Source organism: Sinohyriopsis cumingii, chromosome 2 (assembly GCF_028554795.1).
Source record: "Sinohyriopsis cumingii isolate HCF-2022 chromosome 2, ASM2855479v2, whole genome shotgun sequence".
NCBI lineage: Eukaryota > Metazoa > Mollusca > Bivalvia > Unionida > Unionidae > Sinohyriopsis > Sinohyriopsis cumingii.
In genome coordinates this window covers 124,694,351-124,709,626 of record NC_142962.1, presented here as the reverse complement: position 1 = coordinate 124,709,626, position 15,276 = coordinate 124,694,351, and the positions used below count along the sequence as shown (strand labels likewise).

Here is a 15,276-nt window from a genome sequence, read left to right as displayed (position 1 = left end):
CCATCTTGATCACCACGGAACAATTAATAATGACGAGCCGATTATTATGGAATGGCAGATACATAGGTACCGCAGGTGTAATCGAGATCAAGTCTCTAGATTCCACAGTGAAAACTCCCCAAGAAAATGTAAGACTGTACAACTACGCCTGTCGTGTCGGAACTGCTCTCGTAACTGCTACTGACAGCGTCACAAGTTAAATAAACCTGCGTCGTTGAAACAAATCTCGCAATGTCGAGTGCCATATGATATGCCACACGCAAGAATAGCTTATCCTCTGAGATGTGGCCAGGTCAGCCTAACAATAATCTTACGGACATTCCCGTGCAATATCCACCTCATACGTTTGAGATTCGATAGCGATGACAGAACTGAATGCGAGCTCCTGAGCACGAATATAAATTTTAGAGTCTTTGCCAGTTACCATCGAAATTCTTTGTTGCATTTCTTCATTGATCGATTATATGTCGTACGCTCCCGAGGAAAGTTCGATAGTATGCCAGTTCGCGCCACTGTCTGCAGAAAACAATAACTAACTGTTCGTGGGCAGACCACCAAACAGATGGGATCGGATATTAAGCCAAATATAATACACTCGCAGCGTGGCCAGTGCGATCTCAAGTGTAAGCGAGTCCCCAGTGATCACAGGTGCAAAAAAGTGACTGGTTTTGTCGATGAGATGGTAATCATCGAGATCTGGGCTGTATTGACATGTTGCACTGAAGCATAGATTTCACTTAAGACGCAAGGCGTCTCAACACTGTTTCCACACGAACCGTCTCAGTTGTTTAAGAATTCGTTGTTAGTGTATACATAATAAATACATTCAACAAGTTCGGGCATCAACGTAAGATATGTGTCTCTGTCCATACGATTTGTGAGCAATCGCTAAAAATGGCTTCAATAATGACTTCCAAGGCATGTTTCCGGGACGAACTATTCCACAAGTATTTCCAATCGACCCGCTAGGTCGATATGGTGGCAAAGTTCACAACCAAGACCCTCTCATTGGTTTAGTTATTTTTCTACCTACTCATGCATTTATTTCTTGCCCGTGCCAGGTGCTTGCTTCCTTTTTAGCCCATTCGGATTTTTCTCACGGTGCATGCGTGGGTGGAGGTGAAGGTGTCAGATGTTTTTAATGCTTTTGTCATTTATCTGGTTTTGCTATGGAGAAACAGGCACAGTACGTTGTTGCTTCTTGTAGAATCTTTCTATTTGTTGTCTATGCAACTCTGATTCTTCTTGCTAAATTCGGGGTAAGTTGTTTTGCTTACCAACGAGCAAATTCCTAATATCTACTTAGTTTTTTCTTCTTGTCTTTCAGTGATTGTGAGAGGTATTCGCGACATAGGATGTTGTTCTGCTGCGTGTTGTTGTGATTGCGGTTTCACTGGTTCTAATTGTAAAAATTCTTTCCATGACGCTTTAAACCATTAGTTATTTCTTCTGTAAATGTATTATACGTTTGCGCTGATTGAGGCCACTGAGCACTAGCAGCTTGTTTCTTTCCCAAAAATTCCCTGAACACCGTTTTAGGTCATCCAACATTCATGTGTTTATCATGTGTGTTTGCTGGTATTTTTATCATGTAATCTTTCTAGTTGGGAAGCATGCTAAGAGCGATACGCATAGGATTTTCATAAATCGCCTGGCAAACTACTTCGTTATAGAAATGAGACTTAGGCAACTCTGACTTGTACAAGGGTTGTTCGTTTGGTATTTTGGCCATTGCCTTTCTGGTGTCCTCATCAAGTGCCTGAGTGCCTTTCTCGAGTATTACCTGGGCCTCTCCAAGCTCTTCACCATCTTCTTTGATTTCCTCAATCGTTTCTGGCAAACACGCAATCGTCCCTGCAGTTGCTCTTGTAGTTTTCTTGATATTCTTGGTGCGTTTAGCTACTTTACGAACTGGGCCATAGCTTCTTCTATTCCCGTAGGCGCTATCACTTGTTGTACGGTTGCTCAAGCAGCCTCTTTAATATCCTTGGCACGTTCGGAAATTTCGTTTCTGGGCTTAATCAGCGGTGAAAATGTTTGTTCAATCCCGGCTGTAAGAACCCGTCCGTCGCGAGTGTAACATATTTTGGGTCTTACTTTGCTGCCTAATTTTTGAATTAATTCTTGCTGTTCATTGCGTAGTCTTTCTTATGATTCTATAGTATCGCTGTCGAATGTTTATTTTATTCTATAGGATTGTTTTTTAAATTGACTGTGTCTATGTCAAACGCGTTCGTGTGAGACACATTCGTTGCAAACCAGCATGATACCTGCGTGGCCCAAAAGTCGAATTAATCGTGAGAAAACTATACGAATTCGAAGAATTCCGCGTAAACATGACTACGAAATGCATCCCGCATGTGGTCAGCTGCGCATCATGGTCAAGTGAATGCCAGGAAATATCAGCATGTTACAGTTGTCAAGGATCACTTTTGGCACATGCGCGTATCGCTGAGTAAAATAAATTACGACCGCGTTTTTATGCCGTCCTCATGGAATATTTGTGCGGCAATGTCTTGACTCTCGAGCATCGCATCGTCGTTCACCACCAGCTCGTTTTTGTTGGCGTCCAAATCGTCAATGTTAGGTGCTGAAAAAAATGAATGGCAGCATTGTTACCTGTTCTTAATGCTTTGTCAAGATCTTTCAGTACGTTTTAACATGGTTGATCATTGGCCTATAACGCAATCACGTACAGCCAAACCCAGTTTAACCATCGTACAACCATATTCATCAACAGTTGTGTTTTATCGGATCCAGAAGACCCAATGACCAGTGCCCGAACTGAGTTTGGAAACACGGTTCTATCACCATGCTTGACCAGTCTAGGTGTTACTTGTGAAATGTAGTTTTTGCTCTTTATAAGGTCTTTTTGTGTGACGTGATTGAATCATTGTCGGTCGTTATCTCTTCATATTGCGTGAAATGGGCTAAAACACGTATCAGAAATCCAGTTCTAGCTCAAATACGTAATGGACAAACAGCGGTTGCGGAGACATGTGCTCGATGTAGTGCAAAGAAGTTCATGTTTGTATGTTTCAATTTAAAAGCAAAGGTCACCGGCGGCGGTGACATCAAGGCTGCTTTAACAAAGTTACGAGCGACACAGTGGAGTAAATATCCCGACAAGAAGCATATTTGTAGCTACAATTACTGTGGACCTGGATCTACGAATCGATTCTCACAAGCAAAAAAAAAAAGGACCATTGAAGCACCTGTCAATTGCATGAAAGCGATGTGTTACCGATATGACCTTGGATACCAAGAATCCAATGATATCCTTGGACGTCAATGCGCCTAAGTGGATCTTATTAATGACCGGAATGTGATTAATCCAACATTGGAAGAACGAATCGCATGATGGGTCATCAAAGGAGGCATGAAAGACAAGAATGCACCCGAAGGCTCTGCCTCTAGCGGTGGATAGCGTCCACTTGGAGGCAGACAAAAGTAAACCTGTATAATAATGGACATAAAGATCCGCACATTCTCCAAAATATACTACAGCCCGCTAGGGTAATGGAGAGTAAAAGCCGCCTTGAAACAGTTCGTCAGTGCGGTCAAAGTCACTCATGAGAGCATGGTTGGCAGAGGATGGTTGGCCAAACAAGCGCTGTTGCAGCTATGAACAATGAAGTCACATGACGTGATTAAAACAAGCCAATGCAAATCGAAAAAGACTGTCACGAGATGACCCGCCTCCAATCAGAAAACGATTTCACAACCAACACTGCTACAACTGCTCGAAAGAAGGTTGTTCAGTATTTGTTTGCACGTGGATAATTGGAAGGCGGACAACGACACCTTGCCACTGACCCAGTATAGTCCGTATTTCGTTCACCATTCAGGAACGGATCGATACCCTAAGAGAACCAACCCGTAACTCACTGGGGCCATCATCATTTGGTGGACCAAAACCTCGCAGCTGTGCATTAATGCGAGATGAATTAAAAGTCGTCTCAGCAGACACGTAGCTGACACCTGGATTTTTGTTGACACGTTAACCAGTGTCATTCCCAAAATCGCGATAACCATACGCGTAAGCGGTGGGGAGTATCTATGGCTTGGTATTCAGAGGGAACAAACTCGCCTTGGTGCATCAGTATACGCATGCCCATGCGATGGTTCTTCTTGGATTCGATATCATTTGCCGAGTGCACGAATTCACGACGGTCTCTAAGGCATTACAACTACAGCTCTTGTTTGATATCTTTCTACACAATCACTCGTTAAACTCCCTTAGCTTTTAAAATCTTCTTGAAGCCAGTCACAATCGAATACAATTTGGGCACAGTCCCACATACTCTTCGATTGGTTTATCTGAGCAATCTTATTTGAACTTGCCAACCACATTTTTATTGTCGTTAGTAAACAAAGAATGTCTCTCGGCTTCTTGATAGTATTAAATTCGTTGACCAAAAATGGCTGTATCATGTCTGCGTACACGTCATCGGTGGTGATGTTAATCAGCAGGGAATCAGTATCGGTGTATTGCATCCTGACCCGACCCTGGTAAAATGGTTTGATATTGTCATAGTAAAACTCGTACAGGAGCAGCTTCGACAAGTCCAACACAAATGATCCCACATATATTGGTTAAGTCAGTTTGAGTTCTGATTATTTACTGCGAACGGAAGAGATTTCCGAACTCAACGGTCGGTCTGTAATGAGCCTTCGAAGTATGTCTCCTGCTAGCTATTTTCACGGACATAATACGTTTGCGCAGATTTTCCATGGTTTTCCCAAACACAGCATTGAACATGAGTTTGAAAAAGTCCTTCTCAAAGTCATTGGTGGCCTTTGTGCATAGATCCGTATTCATCTGAATGTACGGAGCCATCCAAGCTTGAGAGATCTTTGTCACACGCATACCCAGTCGGAAGTACAACTGCAGATTTCCCACGAACAGAACATATTTGTGTTTGGTCCTGAGATTCTTGACGAGGTTGGTTCATTCAGACTCATCCATGAGCACTGACATGGGGACAACTTCGAACCGGACACCGACAGCGTTTCTGAGTTCAGCGGATAAGCGTTGTCATTCGTGCATTTGCTCGGGATATTCCAGGTCGAGTTCAAAGAAGTATCCGTAGTCACTGTGAATGTTGTGATTGTGCACATCTTTTTGTAGTTCAGTTGTTAAGGATCGATCCACTTAAATCCACCCACAGTTCATACAAATTATAGGTATCGAGATACATTATGTAACTGTTGGTTTCAGCTGGGTTATACCCGGACAGGCTAGGGTTGATGGCACGAGTGTAAATGTGACTTGACATGGATATTCCACCACGAAATAATCATTTAATAAACAGATGCTGGTCAACGTCAGTGAGCGATTCCATTTCGATTTTGGTCTTGGTCATTTTGGTGATTGGCGGGATCGAGCTTGTAAACGTATATGGCGGTGTCACGAAATGCCTCATAAACGCAGGCGAGTAACACCATACATCCGTGCGCATAAACAGATCGTGATAGTTACCGACGTTTTTGCACGCCAACGCAGGCCAAACATTCCTTGTACTTTCGTAGTCGGCGGCGAAAATAACTTCACGTGGCATCGATGAATAAAACGCTTCAATCGCTGTCAACTGATTTTCGGCAAGTTTGTTCCAGTTGTTCATGTACTCGTATTGATACACCCCCTTTTATCGGGATCCGGTTCATGTTTGTTGGACAGTATCGACAAGTGGTTTTTAAGTTCACTGCCGTCAGATTGCTTGCTAACTTCTCAAGCGACGAATTCATAAACTGGATCGAAACAATGAACTACAATTGTCCCAGCCCAAACTTCATGTATTTTTCTAAGTTGTTGGGGATGACACTAATCGGTAAGACACCGTTGTCATTGCTTGCATAAGCATGTGGTCATCGTATCCACGCAAGCTATGAAGCACCACAGAAATGTTTGTTCTGTTGCGATAAATTCTCAGCAGCAACGTGCACGAGTTGTGTGCGGCTCCTGTGCACGAGCCAGTGAGCTTTGACACTCTAAGCACGAAATAGGACTAGTGGATCTGATTTGCCATCACGCTGAACCACAACATAATAAAACTCGCATGGAATTTGTTATGCGACTTGCACTGTCTGGTCGACGTCAAGCGCATCTGTGTCTTTGTTAGCAGAGCCGGTCGCATTCGAGTCTGTACAACCAGAGATTTTTACTACAACATTCAAGAATTCGAAATCCTAGTAGATGATATACAGGACTTTCATCTTTCGCTGCACAGCAGTAAATTTGACAGTGTTTTTTGCCAGGCTCGGGCATGCGTGTGCGATGTGGTTTTTCATTGATACCGCCGCAGTAAAAGTCGTGAATTGTGAGGAGTTATTGAGTGTTAAATACATGAATGCAACGTCTGCATGGATATTCTTATGCGCAGGCTAACTGTGTCGGCTAAGCTGCCGGCCAAGATTTTTTATCCATACGTAGTGCAATACCGAGTTTTCATTTCACTCAGCAGCATCAAATCAATTTGGGTTTCGCCGTTCCGTCTATGGGGAGAATGTGTCAGTGGATAAAAGCCTTTGTCATAAGTGATACCTGGGTTAAGTGTTTCAAATTTCTTCAGTGTTGCTTTGATCACTTGCACGAGAAATTCCATATCATCAAATTTGATATCTGCCAGGTGTTGCTATATTTTCAAGGCATGTCTTGATTGTCACTGGCCTGGTATAGCGTCGACAAAATCTTTTATTCAAAACAACGATTATCACAATGTTTTCCACTGATCACTGATCTTGGGGGGACCAGGTTTGATTCTGCTAAGTAACTGGATCCACGAACCAGGTAAAACGGCGAGAGATGGACCTCGACCTGGCGACATCTTTCGAGAGTCCATCCCATGTCTGCACTGGTGTATTTCTATAGCATTTCGAGAATATTTCCAACGCCGCTGATAATTACATTGATGTCTTTTCGATTCAGGATCACGCAGGTACCACTGTGAATCCACGGAAAAGTAGTTTTGGATTCATCTTTGTCATAACTAGGCGGAATAACCAAATGAGCACTGCGGACAATGTCTGCATTGATCCCAGCGTGACCAAAGTTTTGTAACACCGCTACGATTCCAGAAATTATATTTGTCAGAAGCTGTCGAGCGTCTTTGTCTGGTGTGTCGGTGGGCTGTCGCAGTGGCAGTAACACCGGTGGTGGTGGTTGTGAAAGTTGTGAATTCAGCGCAAAGAGGTCTCAATAAAATTCAAGATTGTCTGCTTTTCTCATACGCCTATGTATGTGCATACCATGCTGCCGTGCGAGTTGTCATAGTTGTGGTACTGTAGGCATACTTGCACTAAGGGGAGGCAAAGAGTCTTTTCAATTGGGAAAATTTGTCACGGGTTTGTTTAAATATTTATATTTTGTCAGGATCAAAAACTGCGATTTCTTCAATCCTGGTGATTATTTCACCTATTTCTGCTGTTGTGATATATGTTTGTGTTTGTGTTTGGGCAGCCACATGCGTCTGTGGTTTTGATATTTGTCTGCGCAATTTGTAGTACTCCCCAACTACACAAGGCTGATTTCACTCCGATTCTACATTCAGGAAGGGTCGTGCCACTAAGCCTTTACGTAATATTTGCGCATGTGTTCTACAGTACTAGTAATGGCATGATCTGCCACAGGATTCGTATTTTCCAGGCAAGTTACTATGCATGTTTTGTCCCAATGCCTAGGAGCTTCTGGGTTCCATTGACATGGGGGCTTCGTATTAAAATACGTCCTAGCGTTTATCTTATTGACAAAAACATTGCTGCATTTTATATTAGCAGCACTCCCACTCATACCTTCTATAATGAACACGAAGCTGTAAGTAAATCCTTGCTAAATAATTGATCACGCATATCTCACGAAACATTCTGGGTTGTTGAGTAAAACATCTTTCAAAAAAGGGTTTGCCTCAAGAAGCGCAAATGAGTCATCATCGAGTACGACAGCAACATAAAATTTTGTTGGCCGACTGCCGCATTTACCCAATAAAGTTGAACCTTCCATCGTGAATTTCATTCAATTTTTGCATGAGGAGAGTGTACAGAAATTGTATGATATACTTGCGCTGCCTCTCTCTTTCAGCGCGGCAATGTGCTTTGTAAAAGAAATTGAGTTTGGATGCCATTTTTATACTTATGGCCCTGAAGTATGTATAATTAGCCTGCTCTGAAACATGTTCGTCATGACAGCTGGAGTAGGCATCTCTAAAAATGTCAGACTCATTGGGTGAATTATTAATATCCCTCTTATTTTGTGGCTATTTTTTCACGCATTATATCCTGCAATTCTTGCTACCCCAATTTATTCCTTTCCATTTCTAAGACCGTTCCCATGTTAACCAGTTGATCAAAAATATTCAGGAAAAATTTCTGAGAATGGGTATATCATCTTCTGTGCCTCTTTAATTAATCTGTATGGCGAATTCAGTTGATGTAGTGTTTTCAATTTTTCTCCGACATCTTTGATAATCCAGTTTTATTGGAAAACTAATTCAATTTTTATAAACGCTAGCAAACTCGCTCAAAATAGTTTGACAGTCTATTACTTGTGTATGAGATATTTGTATACATTGTATGGCCCCATCATGTTTTCATTTTAAAATTATAATATTTAGTGTGTACGCAATGCTGTAAAAGAAAATCAATACACAACCTCTATATGTAGTATAGTTACGATTAATAATGTCATCTAGGCACATAAGACTGCAGCGTGGGTTTATTGATTGAAAGCTTAGACTTGCCTGTCTGGGTACATCATCACTCACTCTCTCTGCAGAAGTTTCAACAATCACTGCGGCCTAGAGTAGTACGAAAGTGGGTCTGTTTGATCTTATTCGATACCCTAATGAGGTAATCGTACGAGACTCTAACCCACATGACTGGCTCACTAGCGTCACTTGTCTTTACACCTCTAGCGGCGCCTCAACAAAAAAGTGATGAAATATATATGGGCCGTGTTAGAGAAGACATGTGGTTAGAGGCAAAGACGAGTGTCCGGGGATCCATATGTAGCGAAGAAGGCAACAACAACAAAAAATAACTTTGGTATAGTAGATACCTCTTGATTTCGTCCTTTAACTAATTTGAAATACTGAATAATTTTCGTTATCTTTTTAATTAAATATCCTAATTATAATGTCCCATTCTTACGACTTATTTTGGTCTTCAAATATAGATAGATATAGATATATATAATAGATATATAAAGAACAAAGACTTACCTGGAAGTGTGCAGAGGTTTGATAGGATCTCTCATCATCGGCAGCTGAAAAAGGAAACTAAAAAGAATAGAAATAGACACTTCATATATTTTAAATATTGATGCATATTTGAAGAAAATTTTCGACTAGTTTATATATTTTACTTTGTATTTTTATTCCCAAATACAGATCCCCTTTCGAAATAAGAGTGGTTCAGAAAACATTTGAAGACACTTACACGTCAATGGTCTTCAGTGGCAGCACGATGCGGGCAAATGCTTCATGACGCCATACAAAGAGTGCGTTGTCGGGAGTTTTTTCCTGCAGCTGAGATTTTCATAGAATGTCACCATGACCTTAGCGTAAGGGAGACATTTTTTTCACAACGCTTATATTTAGTTAGGAATAGGGAATCTGACAACTGACACAGCTACTGTTCTCTGTTGCAAAGTAGAGCCGCCACTAAAGAACATTGCCCTACAGCGAATCCAATCCTCGTCCCACCACAACTGGTCTTTATAACCGATCATAAAATTGTTCAACGGAAAATCTTTTTTAAAAATAATAATGATATAAATAAAATGTTTATTTGATTTTCACAAGTGAAACCGAGTACGTGCACTTGATCTAACTTGAAATGCCCAGTTCCAACTTCAGATGTAAGGAAAAAATAATCACTGTAATTTTATACAGATGCCTAACCAGGAGTTGGATTTGAGAATGTAGAGGTCAAACGTATCAAAGTAAAAATATGCATTCTCAAGAGAAAGGCACATGCTTTCACAGTTCTGAAATTTAGGTATAGAGAATGAGACTGGTTATCTGTTAAATTGTCTCAACAACAACAAAAAAAAACACAATTAAAATGTATTGGTTTTAAATAAATTACCCTATCTGGAACAGAGTTAGTTACGGACGTAATTCAAACTTTTCAACTTTTAGGCAGATAGTTCTTCATCGTTAATGGTGAATGTACATGAATCCTAACAAAGGCGTATTTCTTTTGAGCTATTAAGGAAAAACTAATAATTTACCATTAACTACGAATTTCTTGAGGGGATCTAGTGTAAACGGTTGTTTGCCTTCTGCGTTTTTTATAATTGTGTTTATTTTCTTTTGGCTTTCATGAAAAAGTGTAAAATATCTTCTTAAGTTTAATACCTTTGTGCTTATGTCGCAAATACGCTTGTATGTATGTATGTAAAAATATATGACTGTATAAATATAAAATTATGCAAAGACTGAGTGAAAATTACCTCAATATGAATATGATACGATTTGAATTTCTACAGGTTACAACCTGCCTGGATGTTCCAGTACTCTTGTACAGGATTCTGATACGACATGATACAACAGTTGTCGAGAGGTCAATTTATTTTTTTATACGGTGACCATTATGTTCTTACTTTTGAAAATTGTTGGCACAATAACACTCCGTGCGTACTTTTGTAGTTGATTTGCATTTGCATACTCATTCCTCTCATCCGCTTGGCTTATCGGTAGTCCTTGAGCATGTAACCTGAGAAAAAGTTTTTTTTTTTTTTAAAGTATCAGTTTCAAAACTTGAAGAGAAACGAGAACTAATACCATATGCAATTTTCCCTTTATTGGTATACCCTCATTTAGCCTGTATCGATAAAAGGAGGCCTAAATTAAAGTTGTAAATGTTATCCTATTCCCCTAAAATTAGACGACTTCATAATCAAACCGGCCATTAAATTTCGCTGATATCTGGTATATTATGACTGCAAGTGTCAAAACTAAATTTGTGTAAGTCTTTTTGTTCTTATTCCGCAAAAACAACCGGCCTCGAAACTAAACAGGTAAAGATATTTTATCGACATATTCTACCTCTGAATGTAATTAGAAAACAAAGATTAACGGCAAGGGCGAATTATATTCTGTTCAATTTCAAAAATTTGTATTTTCTAATATATTTGAAAAGTTTAATCTTAAAATAATATGAAAATAGAACAATAATCAATAAGAAATGAGTCGGTGATGAAAAAGTTGGGAAGATGTGAATGCCCAAGCGTCATAACATTTAGACCTTTGTTTAATATGAATCTTCGCATACATTTCAATGCAAAGTTGCATTATAACCTTGCAATTTTTAAAATTTACATTTTCAACTTTACTTTTAAATTGGTATTATAGCGCCAATATTGTGATGACGTAACGTTAATCCCCACACATGTATACTACAGACAAACTGCTGATGAGGACACAAGTCTTTCTATAGACTGGTGTCGCAAAATTATAGACAGCCAGAGGATCATTTGACATACAGAAGTGGAGATAAATAAGATGCGATTATCTTTCGTATAATAACTGTTTAAAATACTCAATTAATTATAATTAAACATTTTGGGGAGAAAAAAAAACTAATTTACCACACATAATTACGATAATTCTGCTACAAGATAAGCTAGGGAACTTAGAGACACACATTTTTTAATTCATTCTCTGCTGGATATATACATACTTTTCTTGCTCCCTGATTTTAGCCAATGCAGCCTCGCCTGGGGAAATAGTCCTGGGTCCAAAACTATTGACTGCTGTTGTTTCAAAATTATTTCCAACTAAAAAGAAGATTTACACAGCAAAGAGGTTGTTTTTAAAAAGTAATACTGCTTTTTTTTGCCATATAAAAAATTATAAGAAATATCGATATAATCTCCAGTAGAAACCTTGTAAATATATCAGTATTAGAACATCTAGCATTGCAAAAATCATTTAAACAACTTTACCTATAAGTCTCGTCATCAAATTATCACCTTTTAGAATTGCATGGATGAAAACATGATGATGCATGTATGCTGATTCTTAATTGAATAATGTACGTCGCAAATTTTGAAAAGCTTAACGGTCGTTTGCGAATCTGGTAAGGAAATCAAACATGCGATTTGTTCATTGCTTTGCATTATGTACAATCGATCTTATGTCGTGTATGTGATAAAATTACTAAATTTGCACTGATTTGATGACGATATGATATATTCATTTTGGAGTACCACTGTCCGTGAAAAGCAGTACCTTTATCATTATAATCCCCGGAGCGAAAGACATGGGAGACTTTATCCATGTTCTTCATCCGCATATTGGTGTCGGAAGCTGTCTCGCCCGTGTCTTCTAGATTGTTTTCTTTGGCGAATGCTGGAACGCTCTGTCCATACATCCTCTGCTGCTCGCTGATCAGGCTGTTCACAGTTATAAAAAAGTAGTGTGTGTGTGTGTGTGTGTGTGTGTGTATATATATATATATATATATATATATATATATATATATATATATATATATATATATATATATATATATATATATATATATATATATATATATAAAGAGAGACAGACAGACAGACAAACAAACAGAGAGACATATTGTTATGTATATGTTATTTATATTTTATTTGCATTGTTTGCTTTTTGTATCAATTATACGCCATGGGTTATGTAAGCATTACATTTTGTAGCTGACCTTGTCCAATATAATTTTCATTGTCTACCTGACAAGAATCATTGACTTTTTTTATTCTGTTGTTGTTCTTGTTGAGTTTAATTATAGTGGCGTGCGCACAATTGTGCATGTGCCACATTTTTCTGACTGCACCGCAACCTGCTAGTTGTTCCTGGGGAAGGGAATGGTGCCACCTCCCCCAGGCTTTTATGGGTTCAAGGAACCCTGATAGTTTTGCCTCAGTTTGTGGGTCCATAAAGGTCCCTTACGGTTGAATGGTTGGCTGTCATTAGTGGGAAGGAGTGCTCGGGAACGGTCCTGGTTGCTTCATATCGCTGGTTTCTTGTTGCATTTGTCTTGTGTTTCTTGCGGGGTTTTTTTTTTGGGGGGGGGGAGTTGTTTATTTTTTCTCAAAATGTTCTTAAAAAAAGGGGAGGTGTTCTATGCTGTTTATAGAGGTTGTTAGTAGAAATCATGTATGAAGAGAGATTTTCAAGGTTATTATGGTATTACTAGTCGAGGTGTTTAGTGTGTGCTTCCTACGTTATGTTATTTATAAGTTTTTAGATAATGCCTCTTTAAGTTATTTATCTGTTAATGTTTTCTGAGATTGAATATTATTTATACTTTATTTAGGAAGAGACCGGAGTCCTAGCCGATTACACGGTTCATTAAGGACATCTAGGACCGGAGTCCTAGCTGATTATTCGGTTGACATCTAGGACATCAGATTGTGCGGTTTCCTTAGTTTTCGATAGATGTTTCATAAGTGAAATATTTATTAAAATTTGTATAAAATTGAATGATATGTTATCGGTTTTTATGTGGGGGCTTCTAAATTTATTTAGCTAGTTACTGGGTCTTTTGGTTTTGTGGGGATAGTAATTATATTTTGTTCCTAATTCCTGCTGAGTCTATGAATTTATCTATATTTTTATATGTTGATTGTTTCTTTTTATTAGAGTCGATAAGTAACTCTGGGTATGTGTGTGGTGATCCAATCTCTTTTTGGTTTTTGATAAATATTTTCCTAGCGGGCTGATATTTTTGGCATATATTGAATACGTAGTGTAGATCTTCGGTGGTGTGGCAGTTAAAGCAGTTAATGGTTGCTGGTTTGGGTCCTATAAACCTTCAAAAACTGCTTACTAGTTTAGTTTTTCCAGTTATTATCCTGTTTATGGTTTTCTGTTCTAAATAGGTACCCTTAGATAGCTGTATGTTCCTATCTACGTTTTTGGGGGGGTTACATGGTGCTTTTTACCTTTTGTGGAGGAGTTCCAAAAATCTTGCCATTCTGTAAACAACTAATATATAGTTTACAATTCTCATTGAGTGTAAGTTAAATATTAGGATCATTATCATAATCTGAGTCAAGGACATACTGCTTATCATATTCTTTAGCATAATTTTTACTAACAGACCTTCTAATTATAAAATAAATTGTTCTAGAAATGAACGTTTGATCGTCATCCGGATACTTCTTTTTGGTCTTAGTTTTTAATATAATCTTGTTTACTGGAAATATTATTTATTCCTGCGATAACATCTGGCCAGAAATCGTCTGTATTTTTGCATTTAGATTTTAATTTAGGTGAATCGTTTATTCTTCTCTTGAATTACAAATTTAAGTAAAACTAATAAGATTAAAATGTTCTCTAAATTGTATTAAAAGTAATTTTTGATTAAATTATATTGAATGTAATTTTCTATTAAAATATATTAAAATTAAATCATTTATTTCCATATTACAATTATGTTCTATTTAATAAAGGTTTTGCCCTTATGAGCAAAAGGCAAAACTCTCTATACATTTCCCTTGTATCATAAGTCAGCAAAAAGCTACACTCGGTAAGTTGTGAGATAGACGAACTAGACAAATACCAAAGATTCCTTCTAGATGGGTAAATGAGCTGATCTGGCAAAATTGTCTGCCTAATGACGTACATAAACCCAGACGATAGTCTGTAGGAAACGATGGAGCCTCACTTTGAGATTATGTCGAAACACAAGAACTATACGTATGACCATATTTGGCCATGTCCTAAGAAACTGGTATAAAAAGCCTCGATCTGCGGATACACCAGTCCATTCGTCAGAATCTCAAAGAGTCTTGTGTCGTTACAGGTAAGAGTATCGTCTATGTACAATTTTTTGTATATAGTATAAGGATTTTTATATTTAAGATGTTAATCTAATATCAGTACGTTGCAACATTGAATATTTCTTTACTATTCTTTAATATAATGTTTTGGAAATTTTAATTGTTTGACGAACTTATATTTACTTGTAATTATAGTATTGATAATAGTATTAAAAAAACAATGTTCGCTACCAACTTCATACTCAGTAATAGTTAATTTAGAAATAAAATACCCTTTAAATAGTATAGTTTAATATGTTGACATTTTAGATTAAATTTAGTAAACTATATTTCTATTAAATTATTGCGGTATAAGTCTGAAACACTGAATTTTAGATTCTTTAGCTATCGTAAATTTATTCGATTTATTCTGTAATTTAAGTTTATGAAGATTGATGTTGGAATGTTGATCATGTAATGCAATTTTATATGTTGAGAATTTTAATAAAGTCCATTCTTCAGAATCTCAAAGAGGCTTG

At 38.2% G+C, this 15,276-nt stretch overlaps 1 protein-coding gene across 1 annotated transcript in view; it reads right to left on the bottom strand.

Moving 5' to 3' along the window:
- Positions 1–15,276, bottom strand: part of LOC149805750 (uncharacterized) — an 87,438-nt gene that overhangs the window by 38,296 nt on the left and 33,866 nt on the right. The window contains exons 7-10 of the mRNA XM_089950422.1: positions 12,231–12,394; positions 11,680–11,776; positions 10,601–10,713; positions 9,216–9,259 (exon numbers count right to left, since the gene is read on the bottom strand). Of these exons, the coding sequence (XP_089806548.1) occupies positions 9,216–9,259; positions 10,601–10,713; positions 11,680–11,776; positions 12,231–12,394 (418 nt within the window). The remainder of the gene's footprint in view (positions 1–9,215; positions 9,260–10,600; positions 10,714–11,679; positions 11,777–12,230; positions 12,395–15,276) is intronic.